General features: G+C 35.5%; 1 protein-coding gene and 1 long non-coding RNA gene across 5 annotated transcripts in view; one reads left to right on the forward strand and one right to left on the reverse strand.

The window, feature by feature from the left end:
- The window catches only part of FSD1L (fibronectin type III and SPRY domain containing 1 like), a 64,265-nt gene extending 48,708 nt beyond the window's left edge, over positions 1 to 15,557 (forward strand). For 3 of the 4 annotated variants that reach the window (XM_025282166.2, XM_006061543.3, XM_025282167.2), the window contains 6 exons: positions 699 to 828; positions 1,449 to 1,481; positions 4,841 to 4,941; positions 5,393 to 5,644; positions 10,302 to 10,390; positions 12,674 to 15,557. In XM_025282166.2, the coding sequence (XP_025137951.1) occupies positions 699 to 828; positions 1,449 to 1,481; positions 4,841 to 4,941; positions 5,393 to 5,644; positions 10,302 to 10,390; positions 12,674 to 12,796 (728 nt within the window). In that variant the 3' untranslated portion in view covers positions 12,797 to 15,557. The remainder of the gene's footprint in view (positions 1 to 698; positions 829 to 1,448; positions 1,482 to 4,840; positions 4,942 to 5,392; positions 5,645 to 10,301; positions 10,391 to 12,673) is intronic. The other variant, XM_044940396.1, reaches the window with a different exon arrangement.
- LOC123332937 overlaps positions 1 to 16,129 on the reverse strand; it is a 31,685-nt gene that overhangs the window by 2,878 nt on the left and 12,678 nt on the right. Inside the window, exon 2 of the long non-coding RNA XR_006550118.1 lies at positions 2,558 to 2,740. This is a non-coding gene — a long non-coding RNA (uncharacterized LOC123332937). The remainder of the gene's footprint in view (positions 1 to 2,557; positions 2,741 to 16,129) is intronic.

Here is a 16,129-nt window from a genome sequence, read left to right on the forward strand (position 1 = left end):
CTAAATTAGCAGTTCTAAGTAAGTCTTATGACTAGTACAGATAGTTCCCTGATACCAAATAATTTGAAAAGCATAGTTTTGTGTTATATTTTCTTGATTTGTTTTCATTTCAGTAGCCCTTTCCCCCCTTCTATTCTTTGCCTTGTAAATGATCTTAGCTCTCTCAGCTGAGTTATTTCCCTTGCTTCTGCCATCATGGCCTATTTCTCCCTGCTTACCTTATTTTTGAAACTACTGAGAGTTTAAATATGAAATTATTAAATGTTAGAGCAAAAGAGAAAATATGTGTGTGCCAGGGTCTATAACTTTTTACACCACATCACTTTCTCCTCATCCTTGATTCTACTAGCTCCTCTTTCTGTTTAGTCCTAACAATCAGCTGATTCTCCTATAATAGGAAATTGAAGCTATTGTGCTAATGGAGATTCCAGCAGAAGGAAAAGCAGAAAGACCAGTGACCATGCAAGTACATTGTATTTGGTTGGAGTATAGGATAGATATATAGAGGAGAATAATGGGAAATAGAGTAGGAATTAGTAGATTGTGGCTTTATCATTGTAGATTTTAAATCTTAAGGTTAAGAATTGAAACTTTATATACAGTGTTGAAATCTATTGAGTTCGAAAATAATATGATGATGCCTGTGCTTCAGAAACTAGAGATATGCTACATTAAAAATGAAATATTGTTTTGGTTAGCACTTAATTTCAATTTGGATAACTCATCCTCCCATTTGAACCTGAGAGTTGAAGATACCTGTGTAGAGTGGGATCCTACTGGAGGAAAAGGTCAAGACAGTAAAATTAAAGGAAAAGAGAACAAGGGCAGGTAAGCTCATTTATTAAGTCTGTTATCTGGATTAAATGCTTGTACATTGATTCTTATTTGACAGCAACTAGAAATGAAATTCTTATTATTAACACCAAAGTGAAAAATACAATATTGTTTGCCAGTACTTGAATTTGTCATTAACATTTTTCATTATTTTTTCTTAGTTTTTTTCCTAATCCTCTTCTTACTTACATCTTTTGTTTCAGTATTCCATTTCTTTTCAGGTTATATCTATAGCAATTTGAACTGCTTAGAGAGAAGTTCCTAGCATAGTTCCTGAATGTTAGACTTACAGATCACCTCTTTTAGCTGAAGGTCTGCGTTGAATGACAACTTTTACCATGTACAACCCCAGTGTTGGGCCCCTGGTCAGCAACCTTGTGAACCAAAGAGACAGGCTCGGGACCTTGTGTTATTGTCAGACTGACTTAGGTAGTCTTAAAGTATGGAGGCCTCTTTTAGATGAATTGTACTCAAACTGAAATAAGGTGTAATCACTGTTAAAGAGTGAATCAAAATAAATCCCTCAGCTGACGTTTCATCTGATTTTATTATATAAACTGTTAAATTTAAGTTGTAAAGCAGTCTCTTAACAGTTGCCTATTTTTATCTGACAGTGTCCATGTTACTTCACTGAAGAAACATTCAAGGTGATGATCTATGTCTGTCTAGTTCTAGGATCTAGTCTATCTAGCTTGGCTGAATAACTTAAATTTTTCTTTAACAAATAAGCAGAACCCATTGCAGCAGCCTTCATAAGCTAAAATATTGCTTTGTGTAGACTGTCTGTATTGGTAGCTTATGTTTTGGATTTACAGCATTATATAGCATTATGCTTCATATTATTTAGATTATACTGTATATGATAACAAAACAATAAGCTCTGCTTTAAGTCTTTCTTGAATTGATTTCGTTTATATGATTTTTTTCCTGCATTTACTTATACCTGGCATCTTTCTTGTTGTGCTGTATTCAATATATCTAACATTACAGCTTTGCTTTTACAAATATTTGACATGAAGCAAGTTTAAAGTGTTCTATGTCTTATAATAATCATACAATTTCAAAAGTATCAAAGATAAAAAAAAAGGTCATTACTGAAATTATTAGAACAGTGCCAGAAAGATGAATCATTTCAAATTGCACAAGTAATAATGTGCTGATTTGAAGATATCCCATATCTTTCCCGGAAACCAGAATGTGTTCTCTTTTCAAAATTATTGTCTTCTCTTTTTTCCAGTTTATTTGCTTATTATTGGTGAAAGTGATTCATAGTTGGTGTATTAGAAATTGTAAAATGCTGCTGGATTTGACAGGATCAGTGAAGTTTGGTCATTTGGAGATTTTTAGACTACTTGTAATTTCATCATGTTATTTCTCTTTCTCTTGTCTCTTGAAGCGTATTTTGTATGTGAGCTACTTCTGGAATGTTACATACATTTATTCTTTCCATAAATATTTATTTACTGTAGGGTGTCAGCTGGATACTGTGGGGTTTTTAGGGATAAACATGGTCCCTCCCTTCAAGGAATTTGCCCTAACTTATGTAGATGAGTTATCTCTCTATATATAAATAATAATAATATGAGATAGAGATTGTGTTTAGTAGTATGTGTGAATCAGGGAGTTTGGAGGGAGAAACATTTCCTGAGCTGCCAGATGCTGAAGTGGTCAATTAGGACAGTGAGCCAAATGTAAAGTAACAGTGCAAACTTTGTTCACTTACTGTGATAGTGTAAGTAAGGGGCCCAGAGGAAGGGGTGCCAGGTCGCCCAGTGTTCCGTTTTCACAGCAGAATGGCACAGGGTGAGGGTTAGGTAAACCAGAGCAGAGGGCAGATGGTAAGTATCTGAGGACCATCTCGCTGCCCAGGGAGACCCAAACAAAAGCCTTCTCCTGTTTTGTGGACCTGAGGCCAAGGAAATGGGAATGGTTAGGAGTGGGAAAGTATTGAGACAAGAGTGGAGAAAAGTGTCTTCAGACTGCTCCCCAACCCCTTCCCCCTTTAAGGAGGTCTCTGAAGAGGCAGCTGGAAAGGGTCTCAGCTGAGGGCCCCCTCCCATAATGGAACCTCTGAATATAGGTATCTAATCTAGGAATGCAAACATGCATAGGAGCATGGAGTTGCAAGGGGGATTGCAACTCCCCCCAGAACCTGCAGTGAACTCGCAATGCACCAAGTCTGGTGAGGAGAAGGCAAGCATTTATAATTACTTCTTGTTAGGCCTGAAGGGTCATACACAGAATTTTGGCCTAGAGGTGGACTCCTCAGAAAGGTTACTTAGCCTGGTAGGATCTGGGAGACCTTCATTAGTGGATTAGTGTTTAAGTTGGTTCTCAAGTAAGTAGAAGAATGTGTAGCGTTTGGACTTGGCAGTGAGAGAACGAGTGACGGAAGGGAAAGGCACTGAAGCAGATTGCCTGCATTTAAGGAACGCTTGAGCTGCTACTTTTAGCTGGATAGTGCTGTCCAGAGGTGAGAAGGCTGGAAAAGCAATGCTGTGTGCTTAGTCGCCGGGCTCTTTTGTCCATGGGGATTCTGCAGGCAAGAAGACTGGAGTGGGTTGCCATGCCCTCTTCCAGGGGATTTTCCCAACCCAGGGATCAAACGCAGGTCTTCCACATTGCAGGCAGATTCTTTACCGTCTGAGCCATCAGGGAAGTCCATGAATACTGGAGTGGGTAGCCTGTCCCTTCTCCAGGGGCTTTTCTGACCCAGGGGTCTCCTGCATTGCAGGCAGATTCCTTACCAGCTGCGCTACCTGGAAAAGCGGAGTGGGACCAAATCAAGAAGAACCTGAAATGCCATGCTAAGTTCTTTGTAGGTAGTAAGGAAGTACTTGAAGATTTTAGAGTAGGAGAATCAGAGTTAGGTTTATCTTGTAACAGTAAACAAATGACTTGGGTAACAAAGAGATCATCTGGGAACCTGATAAAACAGTCCAGATTAGAGATAACAAAGAGCCTTAGTTGAGACAGTTGAGTGGCTGAGGTATCTTTAAAGGGTGGAATCAGGTTTGCTTTAAGACAATAATAACTGTTGTACTTCTTGCAAAAATGTATTCAGGGTTGGAATTCTAGAGTGCTTCAATGGAAGACTTTTCCTTATTTAACTTTTCTTTGAAATTTAAATTGCCATTCTCAATATTTACATCTGTTTTTCTTTTTGCCATGCTTTCCCTTTATTTCTTTACTGCTGGTAAGTTATAAATTTTTTGTTTTATGAATGCAGCAGTTTGATATAATTGAAATGTTAATTTTTAAACATCTTTTGAGGTTTGGTCTGTTTTGAGTTTTGGGGAGTTAGTGAAAGGCCTTAATGCTGTCCAGTTTACTATATCATATAATTTGAAAAAGGGAAGTCAAGTTGTATCTTGTCCATTTTAGTAGGGGAAATGCTTTATAATACTTGATATTACTCTGTGCATGGATTTGGGTAATTGCTATTTTTTTTTAAGAAGAAAAGATAAAAAACAAAAATACCTACTGCTTATGAAAATAAAAAAGTTATTTGGTTTGATTATGATAAATCTTGAAAAGAAAAATAGCAATTACCCAAATCCATGCATAGAATAATATCAAGTATTATAAATCATTTCTCTTCCTAAAATAAGACTTGCTTTTAATTTAAATTTAACTTAAAGAAATGTAAGTTATATAGTCCATTATCTTTCTGCAGTTCTTTTTTTCCCCCTTGGGTTCTTTTTCCCCTTTTGTCATGTCCCATTTTGGCATTGTCTCTTATTCCAACTGTGTATTATTTGTACAAGCCTTGCTCTGTCTGCATGGTATTAGTGTTTTTAGCTTGCTTTATGTTGATGATTTCTTACACGTAAGTGTTATAATTGACAACTCTGTTTAATAGTAAATAATTCAAATAAAATTAAATGTTGCTTTTTGTGCAGCATGATTAGAAAGCTCTTCAAAGTTTGCTTTTATCTGTAATTTTAGTTTGTGAAACATGTACAACATAGAATATTTGTTTTTCTTTTTGTTCCTGTTTATATAGAAGTGGTACCCCATCCCCTAAACGGACATCTGTAGGCTCCAGGCCACCAGCAGTAAGAGGCAGCAGAGATCGTTTTACGGGGGAATCGTACACAGTGTTGGGTAGGATAAACATAATAATTCTTCATTATCTCAGATTAAAAGCATGTCACAGTCACATGGGTGGACTTCCTACTCAGGGGTGGCGTGGCTGCCTGTGTATTGAATGAATATTTGCCAAATTTCTCCCCCTCGAAGCCTAGTTGCTTTGGTAGGTTTTCAAATTATCTTTTTATTGATATGTTTTAAATTCTACTTCAGTTTATGTAGTGCTCCACATTTATAACTCTTAAGGGGATAATAAGGAAGAAAAGTTCTGAAGCCTTTTATATTCAGAGAAGTTAGTAAACATACAAGTTATTATAGCAGATACTCTGCATTTATTGTCTGTGTTAACATGATTATTCTCCTGAATCAGACTTTTTGGTGCCATTTTGTGCGACCAAATATAGGTAAAACTCTGTAAGTCATAAGAAACAGGTAAGAGTTAAATTTACCTTCTAATCTTTTGTAGGAGACACAGCTATTGAAAGTGGACAACATTATTGGGAGGTCAAGGCCCAGAAGGATTGTAAATCCTACAGTGTGGGAGTAGCGTACAAGACTTTGGGGAAATTTGACCAATTGGGAAAGACAAACACTAGTTGGTGTATCCATGTGAACAACTGGCTACAGAACACATTTGCAGCAAAGCATAATAATAAGGTCAAAGCCTTGGATGTTGCTGTTCCTGAAAGAATAGGTGTATTTTGTGATTTTGATGGGGGTAAGTTTGCTGATTTTCTCCTAAGTCATTTCACCATCATTGTTTGTATTTCATTACTCTGCATTGTGCTTAGTTGCTCAGTCATGTCTGACTCTTTACAACCCCATGGACTGTAGCTTGACAGACACCTCTGTCCATGGGATTCTCCAGGCAATGGGTTGCCATGCCCTCCTCCAGGGGATCTTCACAACCCAGGGATCGAGCCCAGGTCTCCCATCGTAGGCGGATTCTTTACCATCTGAGCCACCTGAGAAGCCATGCTTTCCTATAGTAATAATCTGTATGGGATTTCCACTAGTATTGTGGTACAGATGTTTTTACCTACTAGGATGTGATCACAAGCATAACTTCAGGTCTATAGTTGACTGAAAGGGCATGTGATGTCTGCTTGCAGGCCTACAAAAGCTCTCATCTATAATATACTAAGTAAGTCTGAAAAAAAAGAGTTGCTAATTTTAGTTATGAGCATTAAAATTTCTTATGCCCATTTTAATTCCTCCCTTACCTTGTTTTGTTAACTGTTAAGAGTGGTAGGGTCAGATTTTTTTGAGTCAAAATAGACCTTAGAAATTACCCAATCCTTTTGCCACGTAGTATGATTTCCTTATTACATTGTCTCTGTGAGTAGTTGCCACTCCTGTGCTTGAACTTTTCTGTGTGAAGCTAATGGTCTTAGAAGGCAGCCTGTTTCACTGTAGGATAAGATTTGATTAGAAGGTTTTTCTTAAGTCAACTCATTTTGTCTCTCAGTAACTTCTGAGACTCTTGCTATTAAGTCTTGTCATTTGAAGAAACACAGAATTATGTTCCCTAATTCATATTTACATTATAATCCTTATTTGTTTAAAAACTAACATTGCTTCTCTTTCCCTATTTTTCCAGACTGTACATTCTCTGTAACATTAGCTGTTCCTTTTAATTTAATTTTTTCCAAACCTTTATTATCACCTGTGGTTGTATACTATGTCTATATATATTTTAAAGATTGATTCTCAAAGTAGAACACACAACTTCTGACCACCGTAGATTAGTGATTTGGCAGCATGATTTCTAGTAATACGACTTAACAGCATTATAGATCAGTATTGAGCTGGTAGCCACCTAATCCACTAATCTGGCAGATTATCTTTTTCATCTGATACTAGGCAGTGTAGAGGTGTTTCTTTGCTGTTTGTAACTCAAATGAAGAGCACTGTATTTGTCCTTAAGTTTCATCTTAATAGATTTTGCCAATCTTCCCTCCTCTTAAGATCATCTAAAAATTAACTTGGTGTTTATCTTTAAGCTTTTTGAGTTAGGTATTTGATAAGTGTCTTGTCTGCTGTTATCTAAATATAAAACTTTTGTAGATGAAGTAGGGAACAAAATTAATTTCCTAAATGCCTCACTCCAAGTTGATACTTAAAGCTAATAAAACCAAGTTTTATGATTTTAAGTAATGTTATGTCCAAAGAGTTCCATGAAGTATCAACCTAGTTATTCAAAAAGGAAAAAAAATTGACTTTGGATTGATTTATTTTTAGTGATGACATGTCAGTTTTGCTGCATTTTAAAAAATTTACTCACTTAGACTCATAAATAATTTTCCTCAGGATAAATAGTAAGTTTATTGACATATCAATACATTCTTTCTTTTTAAACTACCAAGATAGCATTTGCTTATCTTCTTTTGTCTCTTTTCCCATACTTTGATTCCTTAAAGATAAGTATAATTAAAGATACTTAAAGATTAAGTATAATTAAAGCTTCCTTAAGGATAGTGAGAAGTATAATTGTTAACCTAAAGCATAGGCTATAGAAATAAATTGTAATGTAGGATAGGATCAGATTCTGAGGGCCTTGAAAAATAATAATAAGCTAGTCTTTTTTTACTAGTTGAAGGGGGACTTCTGTTTATTTTAGAAAACTGTAGCTATATGATGGTAATATAGTTTTAGACATATTAGAGAATAAATGGTTAAATGTGGAAGAGGTTGCAGAATACTGAGAGAGGAAGACTTTTCAAGGTGGTCTTTAAGTAATATAGACAGGACCATGTCTGTTTTGTTAAGTATTATGTCCTTATTGCTTGGCAAGTGCTTTACATCAGTTCATTCAGTTCAGTTGCTCAGTCGTGTCCGATTCTTTGCGACCCCATAGACTGCAGCACACCAAGCATCCCTGTCCATCACCAACTCCTGAAGCTTACTCAAACTCATGTCCATCGAGTCGGTGATGCCATCCAACCATCTCATCCTCTGTCATCTCCTTCTCCTCCCACCTTCAATCTTCCCTAGCATCAGGGTCTTTTCAAATGAGTTGATTCTTTACATCAGGTGGCCAAAGTATTGGAGTTTCAGCTTCAGTGTCAGTCCTTCCAATGAATATTGAGGACCGATTTCCTTTAGGATTGACTGGTTGGATCTCCGTGCATTCCAAGGGACTCTCTTTTGAACACCACAGTTCAAAAGCATCAATTCTTTGGCACTCAGCTTTCTTTATATTCCAACTCTCACATCCATACATGACTACTGGAAAAACCATCTCTTTGACTAGATGGACCTTTGTTGGCAAAGTAATGTCTCTGCTTTTTAATATGCTGTCTAGGTTGGTCATAACTTTTTTTCAAGGAGTAAGTGTCTTAATTTTATGGCTGCAGTCACCATCTGCAGTGATTTTGGAACCCCCAAAAATAAAGTCTGCCACTGTTTCCACTGTTTCCCATCTATTTGCCATGAAATGATGGGACCAGATGCCATGATCTTAGTTTTCTGGATGTTGAGTTTTAAGCCAACTTTTTCACTCTCCTCTTTCACTCTCATTAAGAGGCTCTTTAGTTCTTCGCTTTCTTCCATAAAGATGGTGTCATCTGCATATCTGAGGTTATTGATATTTCTTCCAGCAATCGTGATTCCAGCTTGTGCTTCTTCCAGCCCAGCGTTTTTCATGATGTACTCTGCATATAAGTTAAATAAGCAGGGTTACAATATACAGACTTGACATACTCCTTTTCCTATTTGGAACCAGTCTGTTGTTCCATGTCCAGTTCTAACTGTTGCTTCCTGATCTGCATACAGATTTCTCAAGAGGCAGGTCAGGTGGTCTGGTATTCCCATCTCTTTCAGAATTTTCCACGGTTTGTTGCGATCCACACAGTCAAAGGCTTTAGATAGTCAGTAAAGCAGAAATAGATGTTTTTCTGGAAACTCTCTTGCTTTTTCGATGATCCAGTGAATGTTGGCAATTTGATCTCTGGTTCCTCTGCCTTTTCTTTACCAGCTGAGCCACAAGGAGGGTATTCTCTGCCTTTTCTAAATCCAGCTTGAACATCTGGAAGTTCACAGTTCACATACTGTTGAAGCCTGGTTGGAGAATTTTGAGCATTACTAGCATATAAGATGAGTGTAATTGTGCAGTAGTTTTAACATTCTTTGGCCTTGCCTTTCTTTACATAGTAAACCCTTAATAAGTATTGGTTGAGTGGTTAGTGGTGAGAGAGGCCTGAGCAGTGGGGAATCAAGAAAAATGGATTTGATGGTGTGAAAGTAGAATTCATAGGACTTGGCTACTAAAAATACGGATTGGAGGAAGGGACAGAGAAGAACTGAAGATGACTCAGGTTCCATCCAATGTGATTAAAAGGATGATCATGCCATCAACACAGTAGAGAGCATACAGCATCCTGGGGAAAGATGAGATACCAGCGAGACAGCCATGTGGCATTACTTAGCTGAAGCTAAATGTTAGTTATGGCATCACAGAACGGCCACTGAATATTGCACAGATCTGTTAAGTGTTATTGCTCTTCTGTACACTAACTTTGTGACCACATATAGGTTGCTTGGTATTTTGAAGTAGTTTATATAAATAGTAGACATAATGTTAGTTTCTTTTCTAGTAGACATAATGTTAGTTCTTTTCTTCTTTGTTTAGTGGCAGCTGATTTATTATGGGAATCTTGTAGAGAGAAAAGATCCTGAACAAGCATCTACATTTAGAATAGAAGGAAAAGAAATAGAAGATATCCTCAGGATTAAGAAACAAACCAAAAAAATAGTCATGAGAGAAAAGTTTGAAGAAATGATAACAGTTGCAAGGGTGTCATCAGGTTGGACAGTTAGGTGGTCAGAAGGCCAGTGATTTAGTTACATGGTCATTGTTGAAAGACAGACTGTCAGGAGACCTTAAAGAAGAATTAAAACGGAAGCAGTGATAATTATGCCATGATTTTAGAGACTAGGGTATGAGTATGGCTTTAAGTAATTAGAGGACAAAGTCTAATAGAGTAAACCTTAAATGGTGATAGGATTGAGTGGAAAGGCTGGTTATAGTTAAAAAAAAAAAAGGGAGGAAGAAATAACCGTGGTTTTTACTGGGCTAAGGGAACCATTTGTTAAATAATGGTAAAAAAGAGAAGTCTATAGTTGAATAATTGGATAGTACCAGATTATGAAAGCACTATGGAGATCTTAAAAACCAGGGAAAGAAAAGTGGTTTTGGGCTTTTTCTTAAACATGTTTACTACCGATTTTCAAGTGAGAATTCCTAAGTCCAGTCCTCAAAGTGACAAATATTCATTTGGTTGTTACTTTTATGCATGATTATATGTTAGACTTAATTAGATGTTAAATTCTTTTTTCCAGTAATAAATGTGACTTTTTTTTCTCCTTCCCTCTAGGTCAGCTTTCTTTCTATGATGCAAACTCAAAACAGTTGTTGTATTCCTTTAAGACAAAATTTACTCAGCCAGTACTACCTGGTTTCATGGTTAGTACCTAATTTATATTTTGTTTGGCAACTTTAAGGAGAATATCTATGCTATCTATTTGGAGAAACACAATATCTTATTTTTTTCTTATATTCCTCTTCCTTTCCCTGGTGTACCTCTCCTACGTCTGTGATTGTATGTTTTTGGTATATTTTACTGAAGTAAGTGTTAAGACATAAAAGTCTGCAAATCACAAGCATGTAGTTTGATCAGTGTTTTCATAGGACTGCATTCATTTTTGTAATCAGCATCTTGGTCAGGAAGTGGAACATTGTACCCATTTCCAGCCTCTAATGGCCCTCCTCCAAAGTGATTACTGTCTTGAGTTTTAATACCATAAATTCATTTGCCTCCTTTTCAACTTTGTATAAATGGAATCGTACAATATCTTTTGGGCTCAACATACATTTGTGAGATTTATGCATGTTTTTCCACGGTGTGCTAGTTCACATAGTTCTATATGTATATGTATAGTTTTTCATTGTATGACTATATCAGGATTTATTTACACATTCTGATTTAGTTGACTACTTGAGTGCTTTCCCACTGGAGACATTTACAAATAGAACTTCTATAAATATTCTTGTAATGTCATGCTTTGCCCAGCTCAAGGTCACAGAGATATTTTCTTTTGTTTTTTTCTTGTAACTTTATAATTAAAAAGTTTTACATTTAGGTCTTGGATCCATTTTGAGTTAATTTTTATATGTGAAACAGAGTATAGTTTAAGATCTGTTTTTTTGCATATGGATATCCACGTGTTCCAGTGCCACTTTCTGAAAAAGACTAACCTTTCTCCATTGATGTGCTCTTCCACTTTTGTGCCAGATATTTTGAGTAAATATTTCTGTAAATCACTTAATTTTCAATAAAATAATATGATAGTTTCATAATCAGAGTAGCTCTTGTATTTCTAAAATTTATTTTTTATTGAAATACAGTTGATTTACAATGTTGTATTAATTTCTTCTGTACAACACAGTGACTCAGGTGTGCACACATATACTTTTTTTTCCTTGACTAAGCTGTTTGCAGGCTGTTAGTTCCCTGACCAGGGGTTGCATCTGGGCTCTGGCAGTGAAAGCGCTGAGTCCTAACCACTGGATCACCAGGGAATTCCTCTATACACTCTTTTTTATATTCTTTTCCATTATGGTTATCCCAGGATATTGGATATAGTTCCCTGTCTATACTGTAGGATCTTGTTGTTTATCTGTTCTCTATGTAATAGTTTGCATCTGTTAACCCCAGACTCCCAGTCTACCCTTCCCTAACCACATCCCCCTTGGCAGCCATGAGTCTGTTCTCTGTATCTGTGACTCTGCTTCTGTTTCATAGATAGGTTCATTTGTACCATATTTTCTTGTATTTTAAGAACAATGTACTGAACCTTAAAGTTTAAAAATTTTGGAATGTTAATTATATAGCCATGCATTTCACAGTCTGCAAATTCTTTGTAACTATACTATGGTTACTGAGTAAATATTGAATACTTAGGATATAGTTGAAGGTGGGAATACATAAAAAATTTCTAGAATCTCCCTTGCTTTAAGCTTGTCTGCTACATACATGGCAGTTGATGATAGTTTAAATGATTCATATTTTCACATTTTAATTCTCTTGACTCTATTCCAAATCAGTTATCATTTACTTTACTGAATGATAGCTGCTTTGTTCAACACAAGTGAAGCAGTTTTATCTTTCATAAACTCATTCACATTTATGATAATAGAATATGGCAAGTGTATTTGGATATTGCCATTTGTGTTTTTCTCAGATTATCTTAGAGAATTATAAAAGGGTTCTTATTGTTAACAAGTTAGGGAAGAAGCCAATGGGATTACTCTGTTAAGAGAGGGGTGTTAGATTCCTGTAGTTTCGGGCCACAACCCATTATCAAAATCCAAGGCAGCAATTGGGATGAGAAAGATGAGTCTTTGTGTACTTCTCTTGGTTGTGAACTTTAGTATCAGTAATGATAGTATCTTTTTGGCTAAATTAATCCAATTTAGTCTCTAAATTTCTACAGCCCTTATTTCCCTCTCGTGTGTAGTTCCAGTGAGTTCTCTGTCATATTTCCTTTGGCCAATATGGTTCTAAAAGACCCTTGAGTTAGCTTTTCTACTCCCCCTCAGTTCACATACGAAGGTTTTCAGTTTGAAATTGGATGATGTTCACTTGTGTTCACTTATTTTTGCCTTTCAGATGGAAAAGTGTCAGGATCCTTTAAGTTTTCACTTGGTTTGAAGTCTGACTGCAGCTTTGTTTCTGTCCTTTCTTAGGTTTGGTGTGGTGGACTTTCTTTGAGTACTGGGATGCAGGTTCCAAGTGCTGTGAGGACTCTTCAGAAAAATGAAAATGGAATGACTGGCTCCACTAGCAGCTTAAACAATATTACTCAGTGATGCCTACTCAGAATATGTTTATCTTCCCCCACTCCTTTTTGATTGGGTGGCCTTTTCCGTGCAGTTACTAATCGCAGCAGTTTACAAGTGATGGAAGTCAGGTTTGCTACCTTCTGCTCTAAGCTCTGGAGTCTTTTTGCATCAGGCATCTAGTAGGAAGCATTCACAGGAGCCTGCTGTGGGGCATCAGAGAAGCAAGCAGACATCTAGCAAGAAACTGATGTTCTGAAGAGTAAATGAGAAAAAAAGGCAGTGTTAAGTAGTTACATAGAAACTCATTTTTGTGTTTCTTGGATTACTTTGACTATTCTAAAATGTTTAGTTACGTATGGTAGCCCTAGGACCTGAAGGAAAAGCATTTAAATCTTCTTTCCCCTATACTTTCCCTTTTTTTAATGTCATCACTACCTATTATTTAATTCTTACACTGAAGCTTTAAAACTGTACAGTCTTCCATGGTTTTCTAACAACTGAAAAAAAATGGATTGGGCATGCTAGAAAGGTTTTCTTCCAGTAGTTTATTTTTCCCCTTTTATAAATAAGTTGAGGTTTGCTAAATTGTTATCTTTTATTTTTCCACTAGATTGTATATTGTTTTCTTCTTTCCAAATATTGTGATAGTTCTCTCACGGTTTATAACTCAAAATAGAGAATGGACAGGAAGTGTTTCTAGATATAATAGCTTTAAATTGCCCAAATTTCAGTTTTTTTCCTGCTGCAAAGAGATATTCTTTATACGTTACCTTGTTTAATTAGACCTCTGTCCATTATTTTGAATGATGGGTAAGATTTTTTTAAAGCTTTATATTTTCTGATTTTTTTGTCTAGTTTAATAGAAACTTTAATAGTTTTGGTAAAATTCCCACTTGAATTTGGTGTAATAACGTAGTAATTATGCTTATTTTTAACATTTTTAGTAAGGTGAAAGATCATTAAAGCTATATAGAAAGTAGAAGAAGCTACCTATTCAAGTTTTATCTATAAGGAAAAGGTTATAAAGGGAGGTGCCTAAAACTATTCTTTACTGAAGTCATCTATATCTGCTTTTTAGTAAGATGGAATCGTTAAAAACAAGAGTTTTGAAAAAACTATGTATCTCTGACTTATTTGGCACATGAATTTTTCAGACATACCTATTCAGAGGTTATTTTTCTCTCAGTCTTTTTGCTACTTCATTTGCTTTCTAAAGGATCATAATTCTTCAAAAAAAAATCAACATAGAGTGATCTTTACCATACATAGGGAAGATGTGTTAAACCATGAGTAATACCCATGATTATTGAGCAAAGCATTTGTATTTTTAAAGTTGATTAAAATTTGTAACAGGTTCTTTGAGCCAAATTGCAAGTTGTCATTACAGTATTTAGGAATTCCTTGAGCATTTTCAAGAGGTATGGGTTTGTATATTCCTTAATATTCGAAGCTGTTACTTTCTCCTGTTGACTTTCTTCCATTCATATTTTAAGTATATTGTCTTATGATACCTTTCTCCCTAGAAGTGACCATTGCTGTGTACATTTGAGTTACTATCTATAGAAAGACTTGTGGGATAGGAACAGCTCAGTCTCTCTTAAAGTTTATTGCTTACTGATGAGATGTTTTGTTCTTTGTAAAACAAATCTAATGAGGAATTTTATTCAAACTGGGTATTCATTTTTCCAGAGGAGAGTCATATCTATACCGTTGTCTGATAATGTATTTTAAAAACCATAAGGCAGTTTAGAGTATGATATTGTCAGTAGATATTGTTTTGATTCTCCAAATAAATATAATTTTGATTTTTGTTTTTCCTAGAGATTTTGAAAGAAATTTTTGGATGTCCTGTTCTCTGCAGCAGGGTTATTGCAGGACCTAAGGAAACAGGAAGTTATAATTCTCTTTCATAGAGTTAAACCTGAAAGCAGTAAGTTAGTGGTGGAGCTGCTTTATATGAACAGTCATGTATATTTTAACAAAAATGACACTGAAAAAGCCAGAAGTTCTTGTATAAAAACTTTTACTATTATGTCTGTATAATTATATCCTGTTTTTAATTTTAAGTGCCTTCTTCCTCTTAAGCATGCTCTCACTCCATGCCCCATGCATTGTCAACTGATATTTAAACCAGAGACCATTACGTAATACTGGTGAGGAGTTCTATTGCAAGGGCATGAGGAAAGGAAAATACTAGTCAGGGGCTGGAGGAGTGCATATGATTCTTGTGTGTGCTCATCCCATCATTTGAAACCCTTCGTATAAAACATTGTAGTATCATTTGGAAAAATTCATTTGAAGTAATACTTTTATACTTCAAAAGAAGAATCTGGGGTTTCCCTCTTACTATGCTTCTTCTTCCCACCTTCCCAGAAATACAAAAAAAAATGTGTGGGCTTTTAGCTTAATTCATTTAAGTTTATTTGTGTTAAGTTAAACTGGAGGAAGTTTGTCATTCGCATTTTCAAACTAGAAAATAATCAACTATAGTGCCTATTTACATAGTCTGAAATTAAGGTAACTGTTAACTTGACACAATATATAACATTCTCATTAACATTGGAATTAAAAAATATTGAGATTTTTTCCTCAATTGAAGACATGAAAAGTTGGTATACTCTTTAAAATATTTTTTTTTTTACTCTTTGTTTTGACAGGTCAAACATGATTGCTTTCTACAAAAGAAATGCATGAGAGGTTGATGGTAGTGGATATACCACAAGTGTAAAAAATTGTGTTTTATAAAAATATACACTTAGTATTGCCTTTCTCTTTTAGCAGTTGAATCTCAAACCAGTTGTAGTAAACTGGATAAAAAATGAAGGAGTTGCCTTAAGCACTTTAGAAAAAAGAATTTTTTTACATTTCATTTTGACTCTTTGGACTGACTGTCACATACATCTTTAACTTTTCGTAAATATGTACATACCAAATATTTACTAAGTGCACATAGAAATTTAATACACAGTAATTCTTTGAATGTTCCAGGTGTAGGTAGACAATTTGAAAGTATTAAAGGTGTGCCTGTCTATACAGGGGTTTAACTGGTGGAATCTGTAACTATTTTGACAAACCATGAACTGCTGCTGTACAGCTAGACTTCACCGAATTTGTTCTGCAATCATTTTCCCCCATATTGTCATCTGAAGAGACATACTGGCTTGGTTTTATTTGCTCACTTATGAAATTAAAGTATGCGCAGTATTATGTATAATTTGAATTTTTATGCTGATCTTCAGTGATATAAAGAAGAAAATGATTTAGTTAGGCTAAGATACTCTTATTTCATGACTTACCCAAAATGATTAGTTTTCCTACATATACTTTAAATCACATAAAATTATTAAATTACTTAGTGTC

This window comes from Bubalus bubalis, chromosome 3 (assembly GCF_019923935.1).
Source record: "Bubalus bubalis isolate 160015118507 breed Murrah chromosome 3, NDDB_SH_1, whole genome shotgun sequence".
NCBI lineage: Eukaryota > Metazoa > Chordata > Mammalia > Artiodactyla > Bovidae > Bubalus > Bubalus bubalis.